The 21,217-nt window shown below is 40.4% G+C and overlaps 2 protein-coding genes across 8 annotated transcripts in view; one reads left to right on the plus strand and one right to left on the minus strand.

Moving 5' to 3' along the window:
• EDRF1 (erythroid differentiation regulatory factor 1) overlaps nt 1–3,585 on the minus strand; it is a 41,685-nt gene extending 38,100 nt beyond the window's left edge. For 5 of the 7 annotated variants that reach the window (XM_010581965.1, XM_010581969.1, XM_010581966.1 and 2 more), the window contains exons 1-3: nt 3,465–3,585; nt 2,395–2,603; nt 228–294 (exon numbers count right to left, since the gene is read on the minus strand). In XM_010581965.1, coding sequence (XP_010580267.1) covers nt 228–294; nt 2,395–2,603; nt 3,465–3,530 — 342 coding nt within the window. In that variant the 5' untranslated portion in view covers nt 3,531–3,585. Of the gene's footprint in view, nt 1–227; nt 295–873; nt 906–2,394; nt 2,604–3,464 lie in introns of those variants that run through there. The other 2 variants (XM_010581968.1, XM_010581967.1) reach the window with 2 other exon arrangements.
• Nucleotides 3,586–7,546: 3,961 nt separating this feature from the next.
• On the plus strand, nt 7,547–12,794 carry TEX36 (testis expressed 36). Its single transcript, XM_010582017.1, has 4 exons — nt 7,547–7,597; nt 8,408–8,539; nt 11,141–11,221; nt 12,546–12,794. The coding sequence occupies exons 1-4, from the start codon at nt 7,547–7,549 to the stop codon at nt 12,792–12,794; spliced, it is 513 nt and encodes a 170-aa protein (XP_010580319.1).
• The last annotated feature ends 8,423 nt before the right edge of the window (nt 12,795–21,217 follow it).

Consider the following 21,217-nt stretch of genomic DNA (forward strand, 5'->3'; position numbering starts at 1 on the left):
TTTGTAGAAATCCACAGGAAATACAATTTTGTCTGTACATTTCTTATTCAGTGATCACAACTCCCTTAAATGACAGAGCGAAAGTTAGGTAATCTGTTCGTGTTTCACTATGGGATCTTTACTTGTTCTCAAAGGACACAAAGATGACAGAAGCCATGACAGTATTTTAAAATAAGGTTTATACAATGTAAGAGTTTGAATGATAGAACATAAAAAGTTATACATACCTCTGAATCAGACACAACATCTACATCATTTCCAACTGAGTCAATGAAGTCATATGCCATCCCAAAGCTATTTAGAAAATATTACAAGTTAAGACAAAGGCAGTGTGACATTAAAGATAGACCTGTTTTTTTAAGTTTATTAAATCTTTGAAAGTTTTTTCTTGTCCTGGTTTTGGCTGGGATAGAGTTAGTTTTCTTTCTAGTAGCTGGTACAGTGTTATGTTTTGGATTTAGTATGAGCAGAATGTGGATAACACACTGATGTTTTCAGTTGTCACTAAGTAGTGTTTAGACTAAGTCAAGGATTTTTCAGCTTCTCATGCCCAGCCAGCAAGAAGGCTTGAGGGGCACAAGAAGTTGGGAGGGGACAGCCAACCCCAACTGGGCCAAAGGACTATTGCATACCATGTGATCTCATGCCCAGTATATAAACTGGGGAGAGCTGGCTCAGAGGCGGGGAGGGGGGGGGGGAAGGCAGATTGCTCCTCGGGAACTAACTGGGCATCCGTCAGTGAATGTGAGCAATTGCATTGTACATCACCTGTTTTGTATATCCCAATTCTTTTTTTATTAGTATTGTCATTTTATTATTGTAATTATTATCATTATTCCTTTATTCCTTTCTATTCTATTAAACTGTTCTTATCTCAACTCACAAGTTTTACTTTTTCCCCCCCTGATTCTGTCCCCCATCCCACTGGGTGGGGGGGAAGTCAGCGAGCGGCTGCGTGGTGCTTAATTGCTGGCTGGGGTTAAACCACAACATTTCTTCATAAAAAACAAAACAAAACAAAACAAAAACAGTCTAGCTAAAAATTACCAGGTGTAATTAGATCTAAGTTAATTAACAAAATCATTTAATTTTTACATTCTGCAAGTTTTTCAAAGATATCTTTGGAAGTGCTTAGATCCAATTTCAAGACGTTCTAAGAGGTAGTTTAAGTTTTGTTAAAATCAAGAAAATCAGAACTATTTAGTGTTTGTTAAGACAGCTATGGGAAATTGGAGAAATTCGGGTCTTAATTTTTTTTTAACACTAAAAACGAGGACAGCTTTTCAAAGAGTTTCTCTTTAAGGCAGTAAATACGTTAAATACTTTCATTTTAGCAGCCATCATTTTATTTTACCTCTTATTTATGTTTTCTAAAACTGGCCTACATGTAACAGACACATCCTTGTATCTTCATCCACCTTCATTAAGGCCTCTCTAAATTACAAGCTATTAAGTTAGAATATTTCAATGTACAGACCATTCTTTAAAATTAAACCAGATATTACTATAACCCAAACAAATACATCATGTGCAAGTGTCCAAAGTTATACTTTCACTATTAGCTTTTTAATACCAACACTAGACACAGAGATTAAACTGCCAGCCTCTATTTGACAAACAAACATAATATCTAAAATAAACAGGAAAAATTCATAAAGCCCTGGGGAACGCATTACTCTGCTCAAAAACATACATGTCCTAAAACAGATTATGAGGATTTCAACACAGACCCTCCACAAACTGTTAGATTTCACTAACTACTTGACTTAGTGTGAATTTGCTTGTTCAGCGCAGGATTTAAGCCTCCTATTTATAAACACTCTGAACTCAACTCATCCAATCATTTAACAAATATCCATACCAAAAGGTTAACACTGCTTTTTGGTTTTACCCCTTATTTCACCTTCTGCATTCACTCTTGACATGACTATGAAATTTCTATTGCCATTAGTTAGCCAGGTCCAGTTTCTGAAGATCAAGAAGAGCCATAAATTGGCTCTGTAACTTTCAAGAGGAAGCACACTTTTTCCATTTTCACCTGTTACCGGAAGCAGAATGGCTGGCTGAACCAGTCTAGTTTGATTTTGGCCAACCGGCAACAGCCAACCAGGAAAGAACATGAAGTCAGTTTGACTTTGTCAGGCAAGGTGTCAACATGCACTTGAAAAAAATAATAATCAACAGCATTACCAATATCATTAATCATTTACAAAGGAGTCAAGATTATGGCGTACAGGCAAGAACTAAGGATGAAAAAGTAGAGGGAGAATGGTTAAAAAACCCAATAGCTAGTTGCTATGGTAAAGTCTGTACTTTATACTTTGAATTACATAGGGTCCAAGTTCACTCTTAGAATTATTCTTAAAGGCGTGGAAAGAGCCTGCTCTTATTTACCTTGAAAATGGTTTACTTTTTTTGTTGTTGCCAAGAATGGTTGTACCTGCTGGTCCCAGCTTAGCGCTTTCACGTAACCAATTGGCAGGTGGAAGTTTCAAGTCTGTTTTCTCCTGAAGACGAGCAAACGCTGCTTGCGGTGGGGCAGACGAGTATTTCACCACAGCACTGCTTTTCACTTCGTTGCCTCCAAGAAACAACACTGACCCCTAGTTTTCAAAGGGAAATATTTGCTTATAAAACAACAGAAATTAACACTATCAGACTTGCTCTATGATAAGCTGTTTTTAATGGTAACCGACCAAAGGCTGGTGCTGCATTCACGCGTGATTGTCTCCTGCACACGTTCACGACTATTTCGGTTACCCTGATTCCAACGCTTGCGTCAAGCGTATGCTCCACTTCAGGAGTTACAAGGCTAGAGTGCTATTAAGGACAGCTCCCCACGGAACGCGAAATTACTCAGAAAGGCCGAAACCAAAACACAATTCCCAGTAATGCCGCAAAAGTTTGTGAAAGTAAGTGTTCACTAACAAACACCGGCATTAAAGCTAAAGAGGCTTCTGCCTTTGTAAGTAAGCCTTGTGACCACACATCTCTTTTCAAATACAGAGAACGTGCAGCCGTCACACTCGCGTTAAGAGCTGTGAACCGATACACGTTAAGGGAAAAAAACAGATCCACAGGATACTATTTACGTAAACACAACGCAGCACACCGCACTTAAGCGTAACAACAGAAATACCGCTTACAATTAAGGCTTAATCATAATTAGTACGTTCCCTACTGTACTCCAGTCCTGACAACAGCGTTCCCTCACTGGCCAAACTGGAAAGAGGATGCACGCCTGTGAGGCAACCCAAAACATTACTGTGGGCTGTGTTTACAGCCCCGCGCTTGCCGCGGTCAAACCGGCAGCGCCCGGCGCCGGGCTACCAGCGGCGGCACCGGCGGGCAGCTGCGGGGGAGGCTGCGGGACACCGGTTACCCCTCAGCCCCGGGACCGATCCCCGCTCCCGCTGTAGGGCAGGGCGGGTGGGGTCCCGTCCCCCCCACCCCCCCGCCGTTACCTGTTTGGGTTCCTCCGCGTCTCCCCTCAGAGGGGCAGCGGCCCCCACACCGCAGAGCTCCTCCATTTTCCGCTCCGCTTATCCAGTGCCAGCCCGGGGCTGGTGCCGCGGCCGATGGAGGGAAGGGGGCGGGGGGCACGCTCCCTCAGGCGGGGCGGGAGGCGGCGGCAGGCCGGGGGCGGCAGGGCCGCTGTCAGCGCCCGCTGCCGGCCGAGAGGCGGGAGGCGCGTCAGGCCGGGAACTGCCACTTCTCGCGAGACTCGCCCCTCCCTCTCTCCTTCCGAGACAGTCCCAGAGAGGCGTTAGGGGTGGGGAAGAGCGGGCTCCTGGCCAATAGGAGAGCGCGGAGGGTGGGGCTTGCGGGAGGGGCGGGACCGAGGCGTGAGGAGAAAAGGCGGGCGAGGCGGGAGATGGCGGCTGCGCGGGGTCGCCTCACGCCTGGGTTAGGCGCGGGTTTGATTTCTCTGGGCTGCTTCCCGCTCCTTAGGGGCGCTGAGCCGAAGCGGGTGATAGAGGTGGGGGCTGTACCACCACGACCACCACCAGCTGGTCTGGCCGCAGCTGAGGAGTGAGGTGCTGCGGCCCTCAGGTTGTGCGTTTCTGTGTGGCAGGGAGCTGCCGAGCCTCCGGGGCCTGCTCATGCCCACTGCTCCCAGAACCCGGCTGACCTGGCTTGTCCCAACCCTGTCCTGAGAAAGGACTGGTACATTGCCGTGTTAGGTAGCTTAGGTAAGGGAATGGGCCTGCGGGGCTTATTGATGGGGTTTGTAGGTGTGCTGAATAACTGTAACCTTAATGAAACCAGTGGACACTTGGTGATGGGGCACCTTAGGGTGTGTGGGGATCAAGAATTGTGTGCCAGCCGCTGCTTATGCACTGAATTTGACAAAAGCTTAGCTGTGATGGCCTATTTGAAGGCAAATGGTGCCTTGAATAGTGCCCAAAGGGTTTTTAATCTTTTTTTTTCCTGTTAGATGACATTCTGTATTCTCCATGCCACAAGAGATGGTACAGTTTGTGACTGGTCAGGAAGTACAAATGCTGGCTGCCTGTCATTCTTCTAGACAACTGTCATAGTTTAACCCCAGCCAGCAACTAAGCACCACAAAACCACTTGCTCACTTCCCCCCCCCACCCAGTGGGACAGGGGAGAGAATTGGGGGGAGGGGGGGGAGTAAAACAGGTTGAGATAAGAATGGTTTAGTAGGACAGAAAGGAAATGATAACAATAATAATGAAAGAACTGGGATATACAAAACAAGTGATGTGCGATGCAGTTGCTCACTTGCGGACTGATGCCCAGTTAGTTCCCGAGCAGCGATCTATGCCTCTTCCCCTCCTGCCCCCCGCCCCCCCCCATCTCCCCCCAGTTTACATACTGGGCATGACTTCACATGGTATGGAATATTCCTTTGGCCAGTTTGGTTCAGCTGTCCTGGCTGTGTCCCCTCCCAACTTCTTGTGCCCCTCCAGCCTTCTTGCTGGCTGGGCATGAGAAGCTGAAAAATCCTTGACTTAGTCTAAACACTACTTAGCGACAACTGAAAACATCAGTGTGTTATCCACATTCTTCTCATACTGAATCCAAAACATAATACTGTACCAGCTACTAGAAAGAAAATTAACTCTATCCCAGATGAAACCAGGATAATAACATACATAGCACCTGGGCCAGGGCCTGCCTTTCTTCACTAGTGTACTTTTCTGACCTGCCACTGATCCTCATGGAGCTTAGATGATCCTAGTCATCTTTGAAATTCTTTCTTTCTCATCAAAGTTGATAGAAAATAGCCTGAAGACTTGAAAATTATGATGGGATCTCAGAGACAGAAAGTGCAGTTGCATAAGCCTTGCTTCCTTTGTAAACCAAGCTGAAATACTCTAATTTTGCATACTTTTATTAACACAAAGCATGTCTTTTAGCAGTAACAACAATATTATAAATAGAACAATACACTTTGGTATGCAAATATACATATAGAATCTATTTAAGAAATATAATTATTTCAGATAATGTTTTAAAGCAGCTTTAGTCAAACTTTTATTATATCGGACCTATGCATATTGCCATTGCAGACTGGCACAACTCTTTCTTAATTAATTATTCCTTATGTTTCGTTAGAATCCTTTTATGGGGTTAGGATGGGACCTCTTAAAGTTTCAACTTGAAACGTTTTCAGCTTTACCCATATCTCACTGGAAAACAGCAGTAAATACGAAACTGTTGCAGTTCTTCAGAAAAAAAGAGATTTTAGTGGAGTAGTATTTTAAAAGCCAAAGTGCTGCTTGTTTGAATTTGCAATAATGGGCCCCAAGTTACTGAATCTGAAAATGAGTAGAATGGAATGAAAACAAACTGTAGGTTCATCTGCCTGTCGCATTTTTTTATCCTTCTCTAGTTGTTATCCTTCTCACTGGCTTACTCGGTCTTAAAAATAGCCTGAGTTATCTCCACAGCCTTCTGAACTGATCCTGGCACATTCAGATATGGGCATAGTTCATTACGGTCAAGGCTGAGATGACAACACAATCGTGAAAGTGTTTCAAAACATGTTGCTCTTACAGCTTGTTTATAGTTGTTCTTTTTTTTCCTTAACCAAAATTGCATTATCTGGAATAGCTTATTTTTCATTAGCAAAGTTTACATTATCCTCTGTAAATTGTCATAAAAGTAATTTACCTACTTTTGTACTTAAAAATAACTTGTGGCATGGCATCATTAATAATAACAAGTTCCAAATAATTGCTCTTATCTGTATTATCAAAAGTTCAGCAGATACTTAGAGAAACAAAGTAGGTCATTTAAAAGAAAGCCTTGAAAAATTCCATGATTGCAGCTAGTATTCCCAAATATCATTACCTATGTCTGATAGTAAGATGGAAAACTAGATTTTCCCGCAGGAACTTTGTAACTGCACTTTGTAAATGGCTACAGCTGTCTGAATCATTCATACTTAACTAATACAAGTACCATATTTTTTCTTGTTCTGTTTGCCAGCCATGGTATCTGATTCCCACGTAAGTTAGTCTTGATTATCAATGTATTGGAAAACAGGCCACTTGCCATGTGAGTGTCATGGACTTTACAGTCTGTCAAGGCCTGGGAGGCAAAGTCTTGGTTTGTGCTTGGTTTAGTGAGAAGTTCTGCCTTGTCTACAGCTCACCCACCAGCTCATTTCACAGTAAGCAAGGGCTTTGTGCCTCAGTTTTTCTTTCTGTGAAATAAGCCTTGCATTTCGGTTGGTTCTCCACTTCCCCATCCATAAAAACATGTTACAAAACGTTATACTTAAAAAAAAGTCTGCTACATTCATCTTGGAGACTATGTCTGTAATACGAATGAACAGACTAGGGACTTTTTTGGCCAGCAGGCAAGTGACGTGGTGCAGATGGCATCCATGATCCAGTGCTGTCTGCCACCCTGCAGGGCAGCCACCCCCAAATTTCTTGAGGGACACAGTCCCCGATGCACCTCCCCAAACGCCTGCCAGGGCAATGCTTGCTACCAGAGTGTGCCAACAGTTAAATGTTATGGATGTTTACAAGTCAGTGCTCAAACTCGGAGGCAAAATATCCTTAAGGTGCTGTCAGGGTTTGTTTTTTTTTAACAAATATCGTGTATGCAATTAAGATGTGTGTATGTGTAAAGCGATTTTAAAAAGATCATGAAGTTATATCTTAAAAATAATATACCTAATGTCCTTGTTTTTTTCCTCAAAAATGATCCTCCTTTCTTCAGATATTACCATTCAGATTGTAAAGTGTTATTGAAGTAGTGGTGCAGAACTAGTTAATTTTTGAACCGGACTCTATTCCCCTCCCGTTTGAAGACAGCATTCAATACTTTTACCAACTTTCACCCCCCCCCCCAAACGCAGTCGAAGGCCAAGAGCACCGTTGCCTTCGCTCCTCCGGCTCTTACTGAAACACCAGATCACTTAGTGACGCAGTCAGGGAGGGTCTGAAGTCACGGCGGGGGGGGTTCCCGTTCCTCTGTGAGCTGGACAAGCGGCCCCCGTGGCAACCGGGGTGCCCGGGGGGGTCCCGGGCAGAGCGGCCGGGCGCGGCGGCGGCGCGGAGCCATGTCCAGGGGCCGGTGCTCCCACCCCAGCGAGCAGCGCACCGGCGCCTGGGTGAGGGCAGGGGGGGAGCCCCCGTGTTCCCCGCGGGGCTTTTTTTTATCCTTAAACTCTCGAAAAAGTTGAGGGTGGCTTTGTCCTGTAGCCAGAAACGAGGTTTCCCGTTCCTGATGTTTATGAGGAAAAGGTGCCCTAGGTATTCAGAGGAAGTATGCTAAAGCAAACTCTGGCAGGATTTTTTTTTTTTTCCTCCCCTCAGTTTTCCAACAGTGCTGGAGGTCTCTTCTTTTATATTTAGCCCTAGCTAACTATCTTCTGGAAAATGCCAGCTGACGTTTGCCTCAGTTCTCGCCCTCAGGAGAAGTGCCCTGGCCCCCGTCGGAGGCCCTGGGCTGGGACATCTGGGCATCCCAGGGCACTGTGACACATGCCTGGCACAGGCTCTTCTTCAGTCTCTCAACCCCTGGGCCTAACGTTTGGCTGAGCTGTTCCCCAAAAGTTTTGTGCTTTCAAACCTACGGTCGTACAACAGCAGGAGTGGCATGGGCTTAAAAAAAAGACGTTATAGCATAAGTGGGTTTGGTAGATGGATTATCACTATATAAAGAATTTTTGGAAAGTTTCTGGAGAAATAATATTCTTGTCAGTTTTACTGATGTATGTCATGAGGTCTTTATGGTAGGGGTTGTGTTATGTGGGGGAAGCTCCTGATTTTTCCAGAGGCCGCTAGGTGCCGCTGCAATCCAAATAATAAAAAATAAATGGGAAAAGGCGATTTTGCCAACATTTCTGATCCTATTTATTTGGGGTTTTGTTGTTAGCTTTTTTTTTTTTAAATGGGTCGCAATTTTCGTTATTTTCTAGTTTGCTCACGTTGGAGTATGCCAGGATCAACCTGAGTCAACTACAACCTCTGCACTAAAACAGGTCCAGAACTCAGGAGCAGCTCAGTACGTTGAGGATAGATTGCCGCTAGCATACAGAACTCGGGAGCAGGTGAGTTACTGTGGCAATACACTCAATCTACAGAGCTCTGTTTTGCAAGATGTCACTTGCTAAGTTATGAGTAAGAATAGCACTTACGGTAGTTAGCAAAGCAGTCACTATGGACTGGCAGACTTTGTGCCTCAGGGAGTAAAATGATTGCTAGCTGTGCTAAGGAAGAAACATATTTTGCTGCTACTCAGTTATAATTTTGGATACTCAAAAGTCCTGCTGTAGTTATTGCTGATTTCCAGCATCAGTTACTTTTCCCGTTTATTAGCTACTATGGCTGTTTGAGGCACGTTTATGTGCCAGAATATATTCTGATGAATCTCAGTCCAAAACCTGCGTGTAAAGCCCTGTAAGAATGTTTAATTGAAATTTGATGGTCTGTTTTGAATTAAATGTCAGAAATTCTGTATATTCGAGCAAAAGATTTTTTTGTTTATCATTAAAAACTTAGAAGCTTCCCAATTCAAACATTTTTAAGGCTTGCTTAAAAATTCAGAGATTTGGGACAATTTTGGAAACAAACAAAACACTATTTTAAAATCACGAGTATTTAAAATCTTACAATTTCATAAGCACATTTTTATGGCCTGATTTTATCATCACACTGAGCTTTGCTTTACCCACCCACTTTGTGCACAGAACATTTTCTATTTTCATTTTCTATAAGCATAGCAATTATATTGAGTTCATTTCACAGATTTTGCTATAATGAAGAGCAGAAATGGGCTAGGAAGGAATATTTAAAAGGGAAGCTTGGGGCTATTGAAAAGAAAAAGGGAAGATTATACTGTAACATGAGCATACATTATGTTGATATTATGTATACCTTTCTGTGGAGCATCTGGCCTTAGCCACTGCCTGAAAAGGAGAACCAGGTTAGATGGACCTTTTATCAACACTAGTATGACTGTTCACCTGATGTTTTATGTCTTGTATTTACCAGCCCTTCACTGTTAAAAAGAATTAGTGGGATTCCTATCTGTCATAAATCAAGAATTAAAATGAGATCAGCGGTGAGAGCATGAAGATGCATTAAAAGCTAAAATGTGATGTCACAGAACAATCTGAGGAAGTTTGTTTATGTGACACTTAAAAAGTGCTGAATAGAGTGTTTGAAGCTCACTGCATGTGAAGCTGGTTGTCTCTAATCTCTTTGTATGAGGGAACTCACTGGCTGGGAGGTTAATTAATTTTCTCAGTAATATAGTACTGTTTAAGCTTATATTACCTCTTGTTTCTTACTTCATGATAGTCCTATAATTGTTCTGTAATAGATTTTTTTGACCATTAGTTAACATGGGGAATCTTTCCAAGAGCTGATACTCAATATTTACCATCTTGGTTTTCAATTTTCCTGCAGCATATAGACACTAGTAATAAACACTATTCTTAAAATGTTAAGATTGACGTGTAATTGCAGTAGGATATTTTAGTAAGTCTTACATTTTACTGACTTAGAAGGTGCTTATTTTTAAACACATATATGAGAATGTATCCGTTGAATTTACTTACCCATTGAACTACAGTCTGGTTGAACCTGTATGAGAAAACAAGTGAACGTGTGGCACGTACCTAAAAAAGGTAGAGAATCTGTCTAGTATACTAAATACCCTAAGATACGATTATGCAGCTGACTCCATGCAGGCAGATTTTGTATTTGGTGATTCTTCTTGCCGGATCAGGCCTCCAGTTACATTTATCTTTAGAACTGATTCAGAGTCACTTACTCTTGAAACACGTTTTTTAAATTGTGTTACATTAAAACTTGCTCTCCTGTTTGGAGGTGAATATCATAGTTGGAGGATGAAAAACATATTCCACAATGTTAAAAGTAAAAATTGCTAGAGCATTTACAGAAAAAACAAAAAGTTCCCAACATGAAGCAGGAAAATAATGCTTGGGGAAGAACAGAAGCAATCTAATCTAAGTCTGGAAGAGTTTTCAGTGTTTCAATTTTTAGCTATTTTAATAATATTGCAATGATATGTAATAAACAAATGTAAAAAAAAAGTTAATTTACTTTCAGAATAGTTCTTTTGCAGTTGTCCTTTTTTTCTTCTAAAACTCTATTTTCATTTTAGAGACTGGATGAACATTATGTTAAAGAATGAGATTATAAATTAGTTATGCAGTTAATACCTCCTCCACTTCCCCTGCAACAAGCAGTGTACATGACATTCAGTACATAAATCATAGATTAATTCAGTTTTGAGGTCCCTTTTGTAGTTCATTTTAATTAGCTTTAGGCTTACTAGTGAATCAAATAAGGCAATCCTGACATATCTGGTATTTTGCTGCTTGCAGACAGAATGTATAATTTCTTATTTGAAAATTCACACTTTTATATTAATCATGTATATATTCAGCAAGTCAAGGGAACACAAACCCTCCTGATGGTTTTGTAAAAAAAAAAAAAAATATACAGAGGGTTCACATTGCCCCTATAAAATTATGTGCAGTTGAAGATTTAACATGACTTCTGTGTTAGAACATAGGCAGCTGTAATTTCAGCATCTATCAGAATATAAACACTAAGACTAGTAGACTCCAAACAAGATATGTGAAAATTCATATTTTTTTCCTATAATTTCTTTTTTTCAGAGAGCAGTGAACAACAATTTCCCATTTTCTTCTCATGACAACAGACACTGTCTACAAAATGTAGGAGAGTATTTTGATTTTGTAAGTACCCAGCACTGAGAAAAATCAAGCAAGTTCATATCTCTCAGTCTGCCAGAGATTAAACAGTGTATCTTTTCTCTCTCTTGTAAATATTATAGATGCTAAAAATTGTGAGAAGTGAAAAATGTAAACATCAAAGAAAAACATACTTTTTATTAGTATAGTGGTGGGACTCCTCTGGGGCTGGCACAGGTATACCTCAGCACACATGGTCATTGAGAGTGGCAGAATTCAAGGGGAACAACAAACTCATGATTTGGGTCTCTGACCGGCATCTTCTAGTGGTCCTGGTTGTTATGTCTTAACATGGTTTTGTACCCAGTTATATGTCCTATTAGTCTGCTAAAAGTGATTTGCCTTGTGATGAACTTTTGTAGGGGTCTCAGCCACTGATAATTCACAGTCCCACATATGTGGTTCAGACTCATCTTTATCATAGTTTAACCGAAATCCCTAGGACACCCACAATATATCTTCAGAATGTATGATTTTCCATTCCACATCTCTTTATAATATACCTGTTTAAATATATATTGCAGAAACCACAACTTTGAATAGAATTTAAATTCTTTTGGGCTTTTCTGTATGTGCAACATTTTCGTATTTTTCCACTTTTCTTCAATTGTTGACGTCTTTCTAGGCAGCAAAACAAATAGTGCAGTTCACAAGATGATAGGTAGAGGAGGAAGCAGTGAATTGGGATATGGAAAGTTTGTCTGACTTTGGGCTCTCTTAGACCTAGATTTTTTGGTATTCATTATTTACCGAGTAACCTCCATTTCTGTGTACTTTGTGCAGTGTCTCATAGTTTTAGAGATACTGATCAACCATAATTCCAAATAAATTTCCTACAAGCTATGGAGTGTGAAAATCAGGCTCTGTCTCTCTGTGTTTGGACATAAAAGGGATAGCATTGAAGATTCAGATTTCATGGTCTGTCTCAGTTTCTTTATTGCAGTCTGAACATAAAATTATTAACCTATCTATTTCTTTGGGTTGCTCTGAAGATTCATTTAGCTGAGTATAGCTAAATAGGCTTGAGTATATAGTATGCTACAGAAATGCAAAGTATAAGTGGTTATTAGTACTAAGAGGTGGAAGGTGAACAGATTTTCCATTATATATGCAACCAGAAATGTTCATGCAGGCAAGTCTGACAATATTATTTTTGACTTGCTAAAGATGAACCATGAGTTCTTGAAATCACTGTGGTAACAGCTTCGTTAACTTCCCAGTGGGGTAGTGACTGTTAAAAGATTCATCTGTGAAACTGTGATTGTAAGTCATATGTTTAAATGAATTTTTCTTTCAATTTTTTTGCTAGGGCATGGGCCGGAGGAAGGTGGAACCAGAGAGACGGCAACAGAACTCACAGAACTTCTTCCTATGGGGTCATGAATCAGTTCCTAGCAGTGAGGATGGCTTAACAATTTATCAGACATCTTTTGTGAAAGGTCAAAATACCGAGAGTCCATTTTGTAGGCGTTATCCAAAACACCACTCAGGAAAATGTTGCACTGACAAACCTGTTCCTGAGAATGAAAAAAACCTGCAGCCAAACAAGTCATCTTAATTATAAAAACACCTTTATAGCACTGATTTACCATCATCAGAGCCTTTTCTTGAGATCTGAACTACTTGTTACTCAAATGGATGATGAAATAAACATTTGTGTAAAGCGAATGTGGTAGTACAGTTGAGAGTTCATTGAAATCAACAATCATATGTTACTCTGAAGACATACATTACTATAAAAATTTTAGTGAAGAGGAGCATGAAAAGAAGGAAAAGCATGATTGTACGTATTTTTAGAAATATCTCGATTAGGTGAACAGAGGTAGTGATTGTACTTGTGTTATCTGATAACTGGTTGACCCTCATCTTGATACAAAAGCTCCTTCAACTTCAGAATCAGTGGTGTGGCTGTGCCTCAAGCAGCTGACAGGATCTGTGTTGACAGAAGTGTATAATGGAACTGGATCCTTGAGGGTTTACCACAATAGGGAGCCAAAACTGCATGTTCAGGTAAGAGATAAACTTTTCTGAAAGGTTTCATGGCTATGAAAGCAGGTTACTAGCCATTAGAGAAACTAGATAAAAAAAGAAGCTGCACGTCACATTGCTGTGCAAAATAACTAATGTTCGGTTATAACACAGGAGTTGTGTAAGTAAAGAAAGAAAGGATGTTGTAAAGGATGTTTGCATGCCTGTGCGTGCACTCACAAAATGTGAGTGTACATACGTATGCATCATTCATTGCAGTAGGGAGAAAAAAACCTCAAGCTGAACGTGGAAGGTTGCATGAACATTTGAGTTTGAGGTGGACTGGATCTGAAAAAACCTCATGATTTTATAGTTACATGTCCCCAAGGAAGGGAATTCAGAACAAATCCTCCAAGCACTCTGCTCCCAGAATACTTACTGGCTTTAGGATATGAAAGGCGTTAGAGTCAGACCTCCAAATAATGTGTTTTCCTCTTCTGGATTGTTTCCATTAATATCAATAAAATAATAAACCAAACCGCGTGTCTTAAAATATACTAGAAATAAGCTTGTTGCCATGCAAAATAATGTTGACTAGTAAAATTTAAGCATAAGTTTATGGGATAATTTCCTTTGTTTACAAGATAAATGGAAAAATAAACCTCAAGCCTTATAATTTCCTGCATTGTAAGACATGCCTTGAGAATGAGCTATGTTAAGAAATTATTTCTGCCTTTCAGTGAACACATCTATCTTTTTGTATGAGCATGCAATGGCTGACTTTTTGTGTGCCATCAAAATAGATTGTATTAGAATATTTCCCCAAACGTATAGCAATTTTATTAGCACACGCTGAAATAATAAACTTTTTTTATGAAGTTCCCCCTACTAAAGTTCTTGGGGTGCTGCACAATACATAGAAATGCAAAACATTAATGAACAATGTAAAAACAGATAAAAAGCCAAGTAACATAGTGTTATTAAAAAGAATTATTTTTTTTCAAAGTAAAGACAGCCTGCCTGACAACTCTAGAGTCACAATTTCCAGAGCTTTAGCCAACAATTTCATCTCCAAACTGATTCAAAACTAAAGTGTGTGCCAATCACATGGTAAATGAAGTACCCCATGCTGTTTGGCATACTCAAGAGGGCAATCTTGGACCTCCATCAGAAGGAAGAAACACATTCTTGCTACATTAGTAATGTTTATCTGTGGTGTAGCATTACAACTGGGTATGGTGAAATAAATTACTGTAGTTTGTTATGCCTTAAAACACCAATAGAAAGATTCCAGATTTCTCCCCCCCCCTTTTTTTTTCCTTCACATTTTGACTCAAACATGGATTTTTTTTTTAAAGTAACTGTGGATTAATACATGTTCTCAACTATATTGCGATGCAGATTCCACAGGAGAAACTGGAGAGACCATGAAACCTCTGTACAAACTGAAATACACTGTGTTGGGTTGAATAAAACAGGTGATTCCCACATATCTCATGCTCTGGCTTTTTCTTGGGTAAATAACATGAGATACAAGACACTGAATTTCAAAATGAATGATAAATGCCCTAGATAAATTCCAGAAAGTCATAGCCTTGTGTTCTTTGGGTAGAAACCATCAGTTTTGTTTAATCTTGTGATAATAATGTCTCTAAGAAGGCCCTATTGAGTTAAAATATTTTTGCAATACAGAGTTGTTTTTTTTTCTTGGTGGATGGAAGAGAGAGGAGGAGGGCTGGTAACTCCCATAAAGGTTCCTAGTCAGTGCAGGAAAGTGGTCCCAGCTGGTAGTTAATTAGGATCAGATGGGTGTTGGTAGGCTCAGCAGAATGAGCATACTATGGGTTAACTCAGCCAAATAGTATTCTGGAGAAGTAGAGGTTATGCTCTGAGTGATGCTGATAAAGATGGACTTCTTTGTACCTTGTTTTAGTTGGGGAAAAAAAATCCAAAAACCAAGCAAGTTTGTTGCAAAATTTCCTTGAACACTATTATCAATAATTTGAACACAGCCAAAACCTCTTTAGAGAAACAACAGGCTTCATACTATAATCCTTTTGAATGAGCAGGTATCTTTGCCCTGTTTTTATTCCTGAGCCTGCATCAATTTAGGGACTGTCTATACAGCTTTCTTAAGAAGTGTCTTTCACAATAATTTAAAAGTGTTTTCAGTATGTTAGCTAAATTCACAGAACTCAAGCAAAATTGATTAAAAATATTAAACCAAGGGGCTGGGCAGATGGCTGCAAGTTCCTTTCGTTTAATGAGTTGCTACTTATCAGCTGAACCCTGTGTCCTGGGTTAGCAACAGGCTAAGGTTGGTGATTAATATGGCTGAGCTGAAGAGTAGCAATTTTGTCACTTAACTTCCCATGCCCTGGTTGAAGACAGCTTGCTTCTGGGGTTGCATTGGTTCAGCTGCATTGGAATACAGTCTTATGCTTGCGTCTGCATGGTTATGTCCACTTGTTTAAAGTGTGTTTGGTTTTTTTTTTCTTTTTTTCTGCCCTGGTTGCTGGTAACTAGATCTGAGAAAATGGTCTCATTCAAAGCTGCTGTCTCTTGGACCGTGTGGGCTCCTGGTAAGCTGGATTTCAGTTTCTATAGCTGTTTCATTTATGATGTGTTGTGACCTATGAAATGCTTTTAATAGTCATTTTCACCCTGATAGGAAAACTGCTGATGTTGTATGATAGCAGATTGGTTTTGGTACAATAGGAGGCAAGATTTAAATTTTGCCTTTTGTTTACCTAAGTGTCTAAAGAAGCTTAAAGAGATGCTTAAAGCCTGAACTGCCTGGCCTGTGGGGAGGGTTGGGTGGAAGGGGGAGTGCTGCTGCTCCTGGAGCTAGAAATTCAATGGGGATGCAGCAGCTTGACTTCCAAGTCATCTGCTGCTAATCTAATAATTCTGTGTTCATAATCGAATCACTCTGTGTAGCTGAAATGTTGTTTCTTAGCATGTACTCTCAAGGTTAATCTGAGTGAAGTAACTTGATATAGATGGTGTACTGAAGATGAGCCCTTTTCCTTCCCTGGGCTACACAGTAGTAATACTGTCTAAACCCAAAACTGGTGCTGATTTATTTACAGTGATATCGTTCAAGTATGGATAATATTAAGCTTCTATAAACGTTCTTACATGGGTTTAACTTTTCGCTAGCTGAGCAAAATACTGGTATAACTGTGATGGTGCTAATGTTGAAGCAAAAGGATAGGCCTGTATCTAATAGAAATGTTTATGTTGATACAGTGGCCGTGCTGGTTGACAAGAAATAAAATTCTGAAATTAAGTAGAATCTTTGGATTAGGCATCTCTACCTCTAAATCACAGTCTGCAAACTTTTTTTTTATTATTCCTTATCCTCCCCCCTGCTGCTGCATTATCTAAGGAGCAGTAGATGGCAAGTACAGAGACCCGTTCCACTCTGGAGTGTGAAAGGACTATATAGAGCTGCCTCATCCCAAGTTTCTTGTTTTATGCCTGCCTCCCCAACAAAGTAATAAAATAATGAGCTGTTAAAACATTATCTCTGGACTATCTAATTAAAGGGAAGTCTATTCAACAGGGAAGTAATCCTAACTGACGTTAAGTTGGATGTATGGCAATAGCGGGTGTGAGTGAACCATTAAAGCACCCAATTTATGATTCAGGCAGGCAGCTGTGTAGCATTTATGAAAAGCATGTTATCAGCTTGCTCTCTTGTCTGATCATGGTTTGTTATACTTCAGTATATTCACCTGAAAGTGAAATATCTCAAATTATCATCTCTTAAATCCGGTGTACAGAAAGAGGTAAGTTTCAGCCAAATAGAATCAAAGAAGTGCTGCTTGGAGGGGACCTCTGGGACATGTCTAGTCCAGCTTTCTGCTCAGGCCAGACCCTTGTTAGCACAGGATTGGCTCAGCCGTGACTTTGTTGATCTCGGTCTAGAAAGTCTCTAAAGAGAGAGCTTGCACAGCCTCTCCAGGTGACCTGTTCCAGCACTACAGTGCAGTGCTAGAGAACAATATTTTCCTAATATCCATCCCGAACCCCCCAGTCTGCTCTCTGTGACTGCTGACTCTTAGTGCATCATCGGGCTCTACCAAAAAGTTTGTCTGCATCACCTTTGTAACTGTTCCTCAAGTAGTCACAGACTGGTCTTAGCCTCATCTTCATGAGACCAAACCAACCCACTTTCCTTAGCCTCTCCTCACAAGTCATGTGCCTCTGACCATCTTACTTTTTGCTGGATCCTGTCCTGTTTCACTGCAGCCCAAAGCTGGTCACAGTATTCTAGGTTCAGCCTACAATACTGAGGAAATAATAACATCTCTCAGCCTGCTATGGTAAGTGATTCTCAAAACCTTAATCTCTCCTGAAGCCAATGGGTTGAAAACATCTGTTTGGACAGCCTGTAAAACAGGGTTTAAAAAAAAAAGCAGCATGAGCTTGCATTTTCTCCTTCTTTCTGAGGTTATGCAGCTAATTCTGTATGTAGCAAAAGTGGAAACTATGTAGAATTTAGAGACTATATATATTTGAACTTCTGTTAATCTGGTGGCAGATGCTAGAGACACCCAAGTCCCAGAAGTCTTCCATGGGTGCTTAAAATGCTACTTCTGGACAAGTCTAAAGTGCTTTAGTCTTGACAGCACCAAGTTCAAACTTGTATCGGGGAAAAGATCCACAAATTAATTATTCTCATGTCACCACCGTGCTTTAAATTGGAAGAATACTCAAACACATCAAGTTCTTCAGAGGGTACATGAAGAGCAGCTATTATCATGTCTGTGTGTAAGAGCTTAATTGTTACAACAGCCATTTGAAATAGGTTCTATTCTTTCCTCTATTCTTGCATTGTTTCAGGGAGAGGGTTATGGCTTATTACACAGTGGTGCAAGTTTTCTTTACTTTCCTCTTCCTGCAGCTGTCTCGTGCATGGAATATTTAGGTGTTCATTAAATCAGCAAGAGAAAGTTCACATGTCTACATGAGTGAGCATGATGATCTAGCCCAGGTGTTAGGACACCCACCAGAGACGGTGGGTTGCCTGGGTCAGGGTCCTTGTATGGCTTTTAAATTTGAAGTAAACATTAACTGAAGCAAGGACTGGAACTCAGGTCTGCCTGCTCACAGATGCCTGCTTCAGTGCCCAGACCACTGAACTAGAGAAAACCCTGTGCTTTCTTTCAAGCCCAGTGTTTAACTATTTCATAGAAAATGTAGCAGCTCTGGCAGAAGGGGTATAGAGTGGTCATTTCTCCAGGCTACCTGAACCTGTTCAGAAAATCAGAAGAATCTTAGGAATACGGGGTTTTTTCTCCCCTTGCTGTGGGATGTCTGGAAATGGTGATATGATGATCATAAAGCACTACCCTAATAGCAATGAATTAATCCTTACAGTAGCCCCATGAAGTATTTAAGTAGTAGTTCTCATTCTGCAGATGACTTAATTGTGGCATGCTGTACTGAGGGTGATTGCTCAGTCAGCAGCAAAGCCATGACTATAAAATGGAGGAGTCCTGACTCCTAGACTTTTGCTGTAACCAGCACTTCTTACCCTGTACATAGATTTGCTATGGAGTATTTAGAGCTTTGTTAGAGACCTACTTGCCTGACAGTGTATTATTTTAAGAAACTAATGGCTGTGTGTATGTTTTTATGATCCCTTTTGATATTCTATGGAATGAGAGACAAATTTTGTAACTCGAAGCATGCTATTTCTGAAACGGAAGGGGTTTTTTTAAATTTAAAATGAACACCTGCTCTTCCTCTCTCATCCCCCTCACCTCCAAAAATAAAGATTGTGTTTAGATTGTCTAGCATATTCTAATACCTACAAATGGCAGTGCCTACTATGCAAACAGACTAACAGAAATATCAAGTACTGTGCTCAGATGTAAATTCTTGTGGGATCAGGCTCTATAATACTAACCAGACATTCATGCCTCAAATGGCATTTTAGGCATGCATTAATGACCCTAAGCGACAGACCTTCTCATCTTATTGCTTAATTAATCAATGGCCCAGTGGCACATTGGCAGTGCTCTTTTTCAAGCTGTGCCTCCCCTCAGATGGTAATCAGATGGTATATGGCTGTATCTACTTATGGGAAAGTCAAAACCCAATAAATAAAGTTTAATTTCCTGATTCCCCTGGGATATAGTGATTCTTTTTAACAATGCTTTTTCAGTTGAGTTGAAATTAAAAAACAGCATGATCAACATATTGCGTAATATTTCAAGGATGGAGTTAAGTACCAGGTTTAAAGACTTTAAAAAAAAAAAAAAAAGACTGGTGGGGGGAAGACTGTTGAAAGACTGTTGATAGAGAAGCAGAATATTTTCCATCAAAAATGCCTAATCCTATTTTTATTACTGGTGTTAAACTCTACATTGTCAGCTTTTAAGCATTACTGTGAAGGTTTTCTGTACATGTGTGGTGGCATTAATTTTCATTCTAAATTAAGTTTGCTATCATTCGGAATAGAATTAACATTTAATCTTAAAAATATTTTGTAACATGCAATACAGTTAGGTACCATAGGAGGGCAGGTATGTTGAACGGCTTTGTTTTGGTAGGAGTTACATTACTGTAAGATCTACTGTAGTGAGTTGAATTTTCGGAATTGTACTGGTATCAGCGAGCTCTCAATCACATCAGAGAAATGGAACAACTTGATTTGGACACAGGTGGCAATATGTAAGTCTCATGGGTTTTATGGATTTAAATATCTTTTTCCAGTTGTTCATTTTTGATGCTTACAAAGTTCAAAGATTTTTCAATCCACAGTTATTTTGTTTTGCCTTTGAGAGCCTATAATCTGACTCCAGTTACTTATTTAATCACCGACAATATCCATCAAATTAACAAAATTAGTTCTTTAGTTTACAACTTAGATTTAATTCAACTTTTTATTTTTCTAATATCAAGTTTTCAGTATGTGCTAATTTATGCTACAGTTTTCTTTATGCTTCAAGTTAAATTTGGGCTTAAATATAAAAGAGCTTTAGCCTCTGCATTAAGTAATTTCTTATGAAATTTGAAAATCCGTTCAATCTTTTTCAAGTGAGAGGAAAAACAAATGAAACTTGTTTTGTTAGAGGAAGAAATGTGTGCACGTACTTTCGTGACTTACATGATCCCGTCTTGCAGAGTAATTGGGAGGGACCCTGCTACAGTGATGGGTTCCTACGCACTGAGCTTGTGCCGAGGTCCCCACTGACAGATGGTTAGATTCAGAAACACTGTCTCAGAAAATAGTTGTGATCTCTCCAGTCTGTCCGTTTGGCTCTATTTTTCCTGACCCCTAAGTATCACAAAAGGGAGATCCCTGCTGAGTTGTTAGGCAGAGGCTGTCCTGCAACCTGGGAGTCCTGCTTTCCTGTAATGATTGTAGAACGAAGGCTTTCAATGGGCAATACTATTTCTTCTGAAAGTGGAGAAAAATTTCCAGCATCTTGAGCTGAAAGAGTAAGATGAACGTTTCATCTATCTCATATAACGAAGTCCCTGAAGTAGAAGAGGGCTTGTTAAGCAGTGAAGACATTAAGAGGCGCAATTTCTAAGACAAATCCAGTCCTTCAGATGCAGGAATGACCGTGTGGCAGCCTGACCCTTTCTTGCTGTTCAGCTGACCCCACTTCTTCCTTCCGAGACTGGCCGAGCCTCTCTCGAAATACACGGTAGTACCTGCAGAAGGGATTCTAACAGATTTCCTGCAGCATGAAGCAGCTGTAAACTGCTGTGGAAGCAAATATTCTTAGGTCACAGGAGGATGATGTGGAAGAGTGGTATTCTGTTGTCCTCAGCCCCAACAGCCCACAGAAAGCAAACACTACTATGCTCTAAAAATAAGTTGTCACGGAGTCTGTTAGCAGATGGGTCAGCGCTTGCTGCACAAGTGGACACTTTTGTTCCTTATCCTTCTACAACACAGCTTTGGACTATCAAGTTGTTCCAAAACATAGTTTTGGGACTATACCTTAAGGAGGAAGATCCCCCTTACTTGCATTCTTTCCCTTATTC

Source organism: Haliaeetus leucocephalus, unplaced genomic scaffold (assembly GCF_000737465.1).
Source record: "Haliaeetus leucocephalus isolate CR32 unplaced genomic scaffold, Haliaeetus_leucocephalus-4.0 Scaffold830, whole genome shotgun sequence".
Lineage (NCBI taxonomy): Eukaryota > Metazoa > Chordata > Aves > Accipitriformes > Accipitridae > Haliaeetus > Haliaeetus leucocephalus.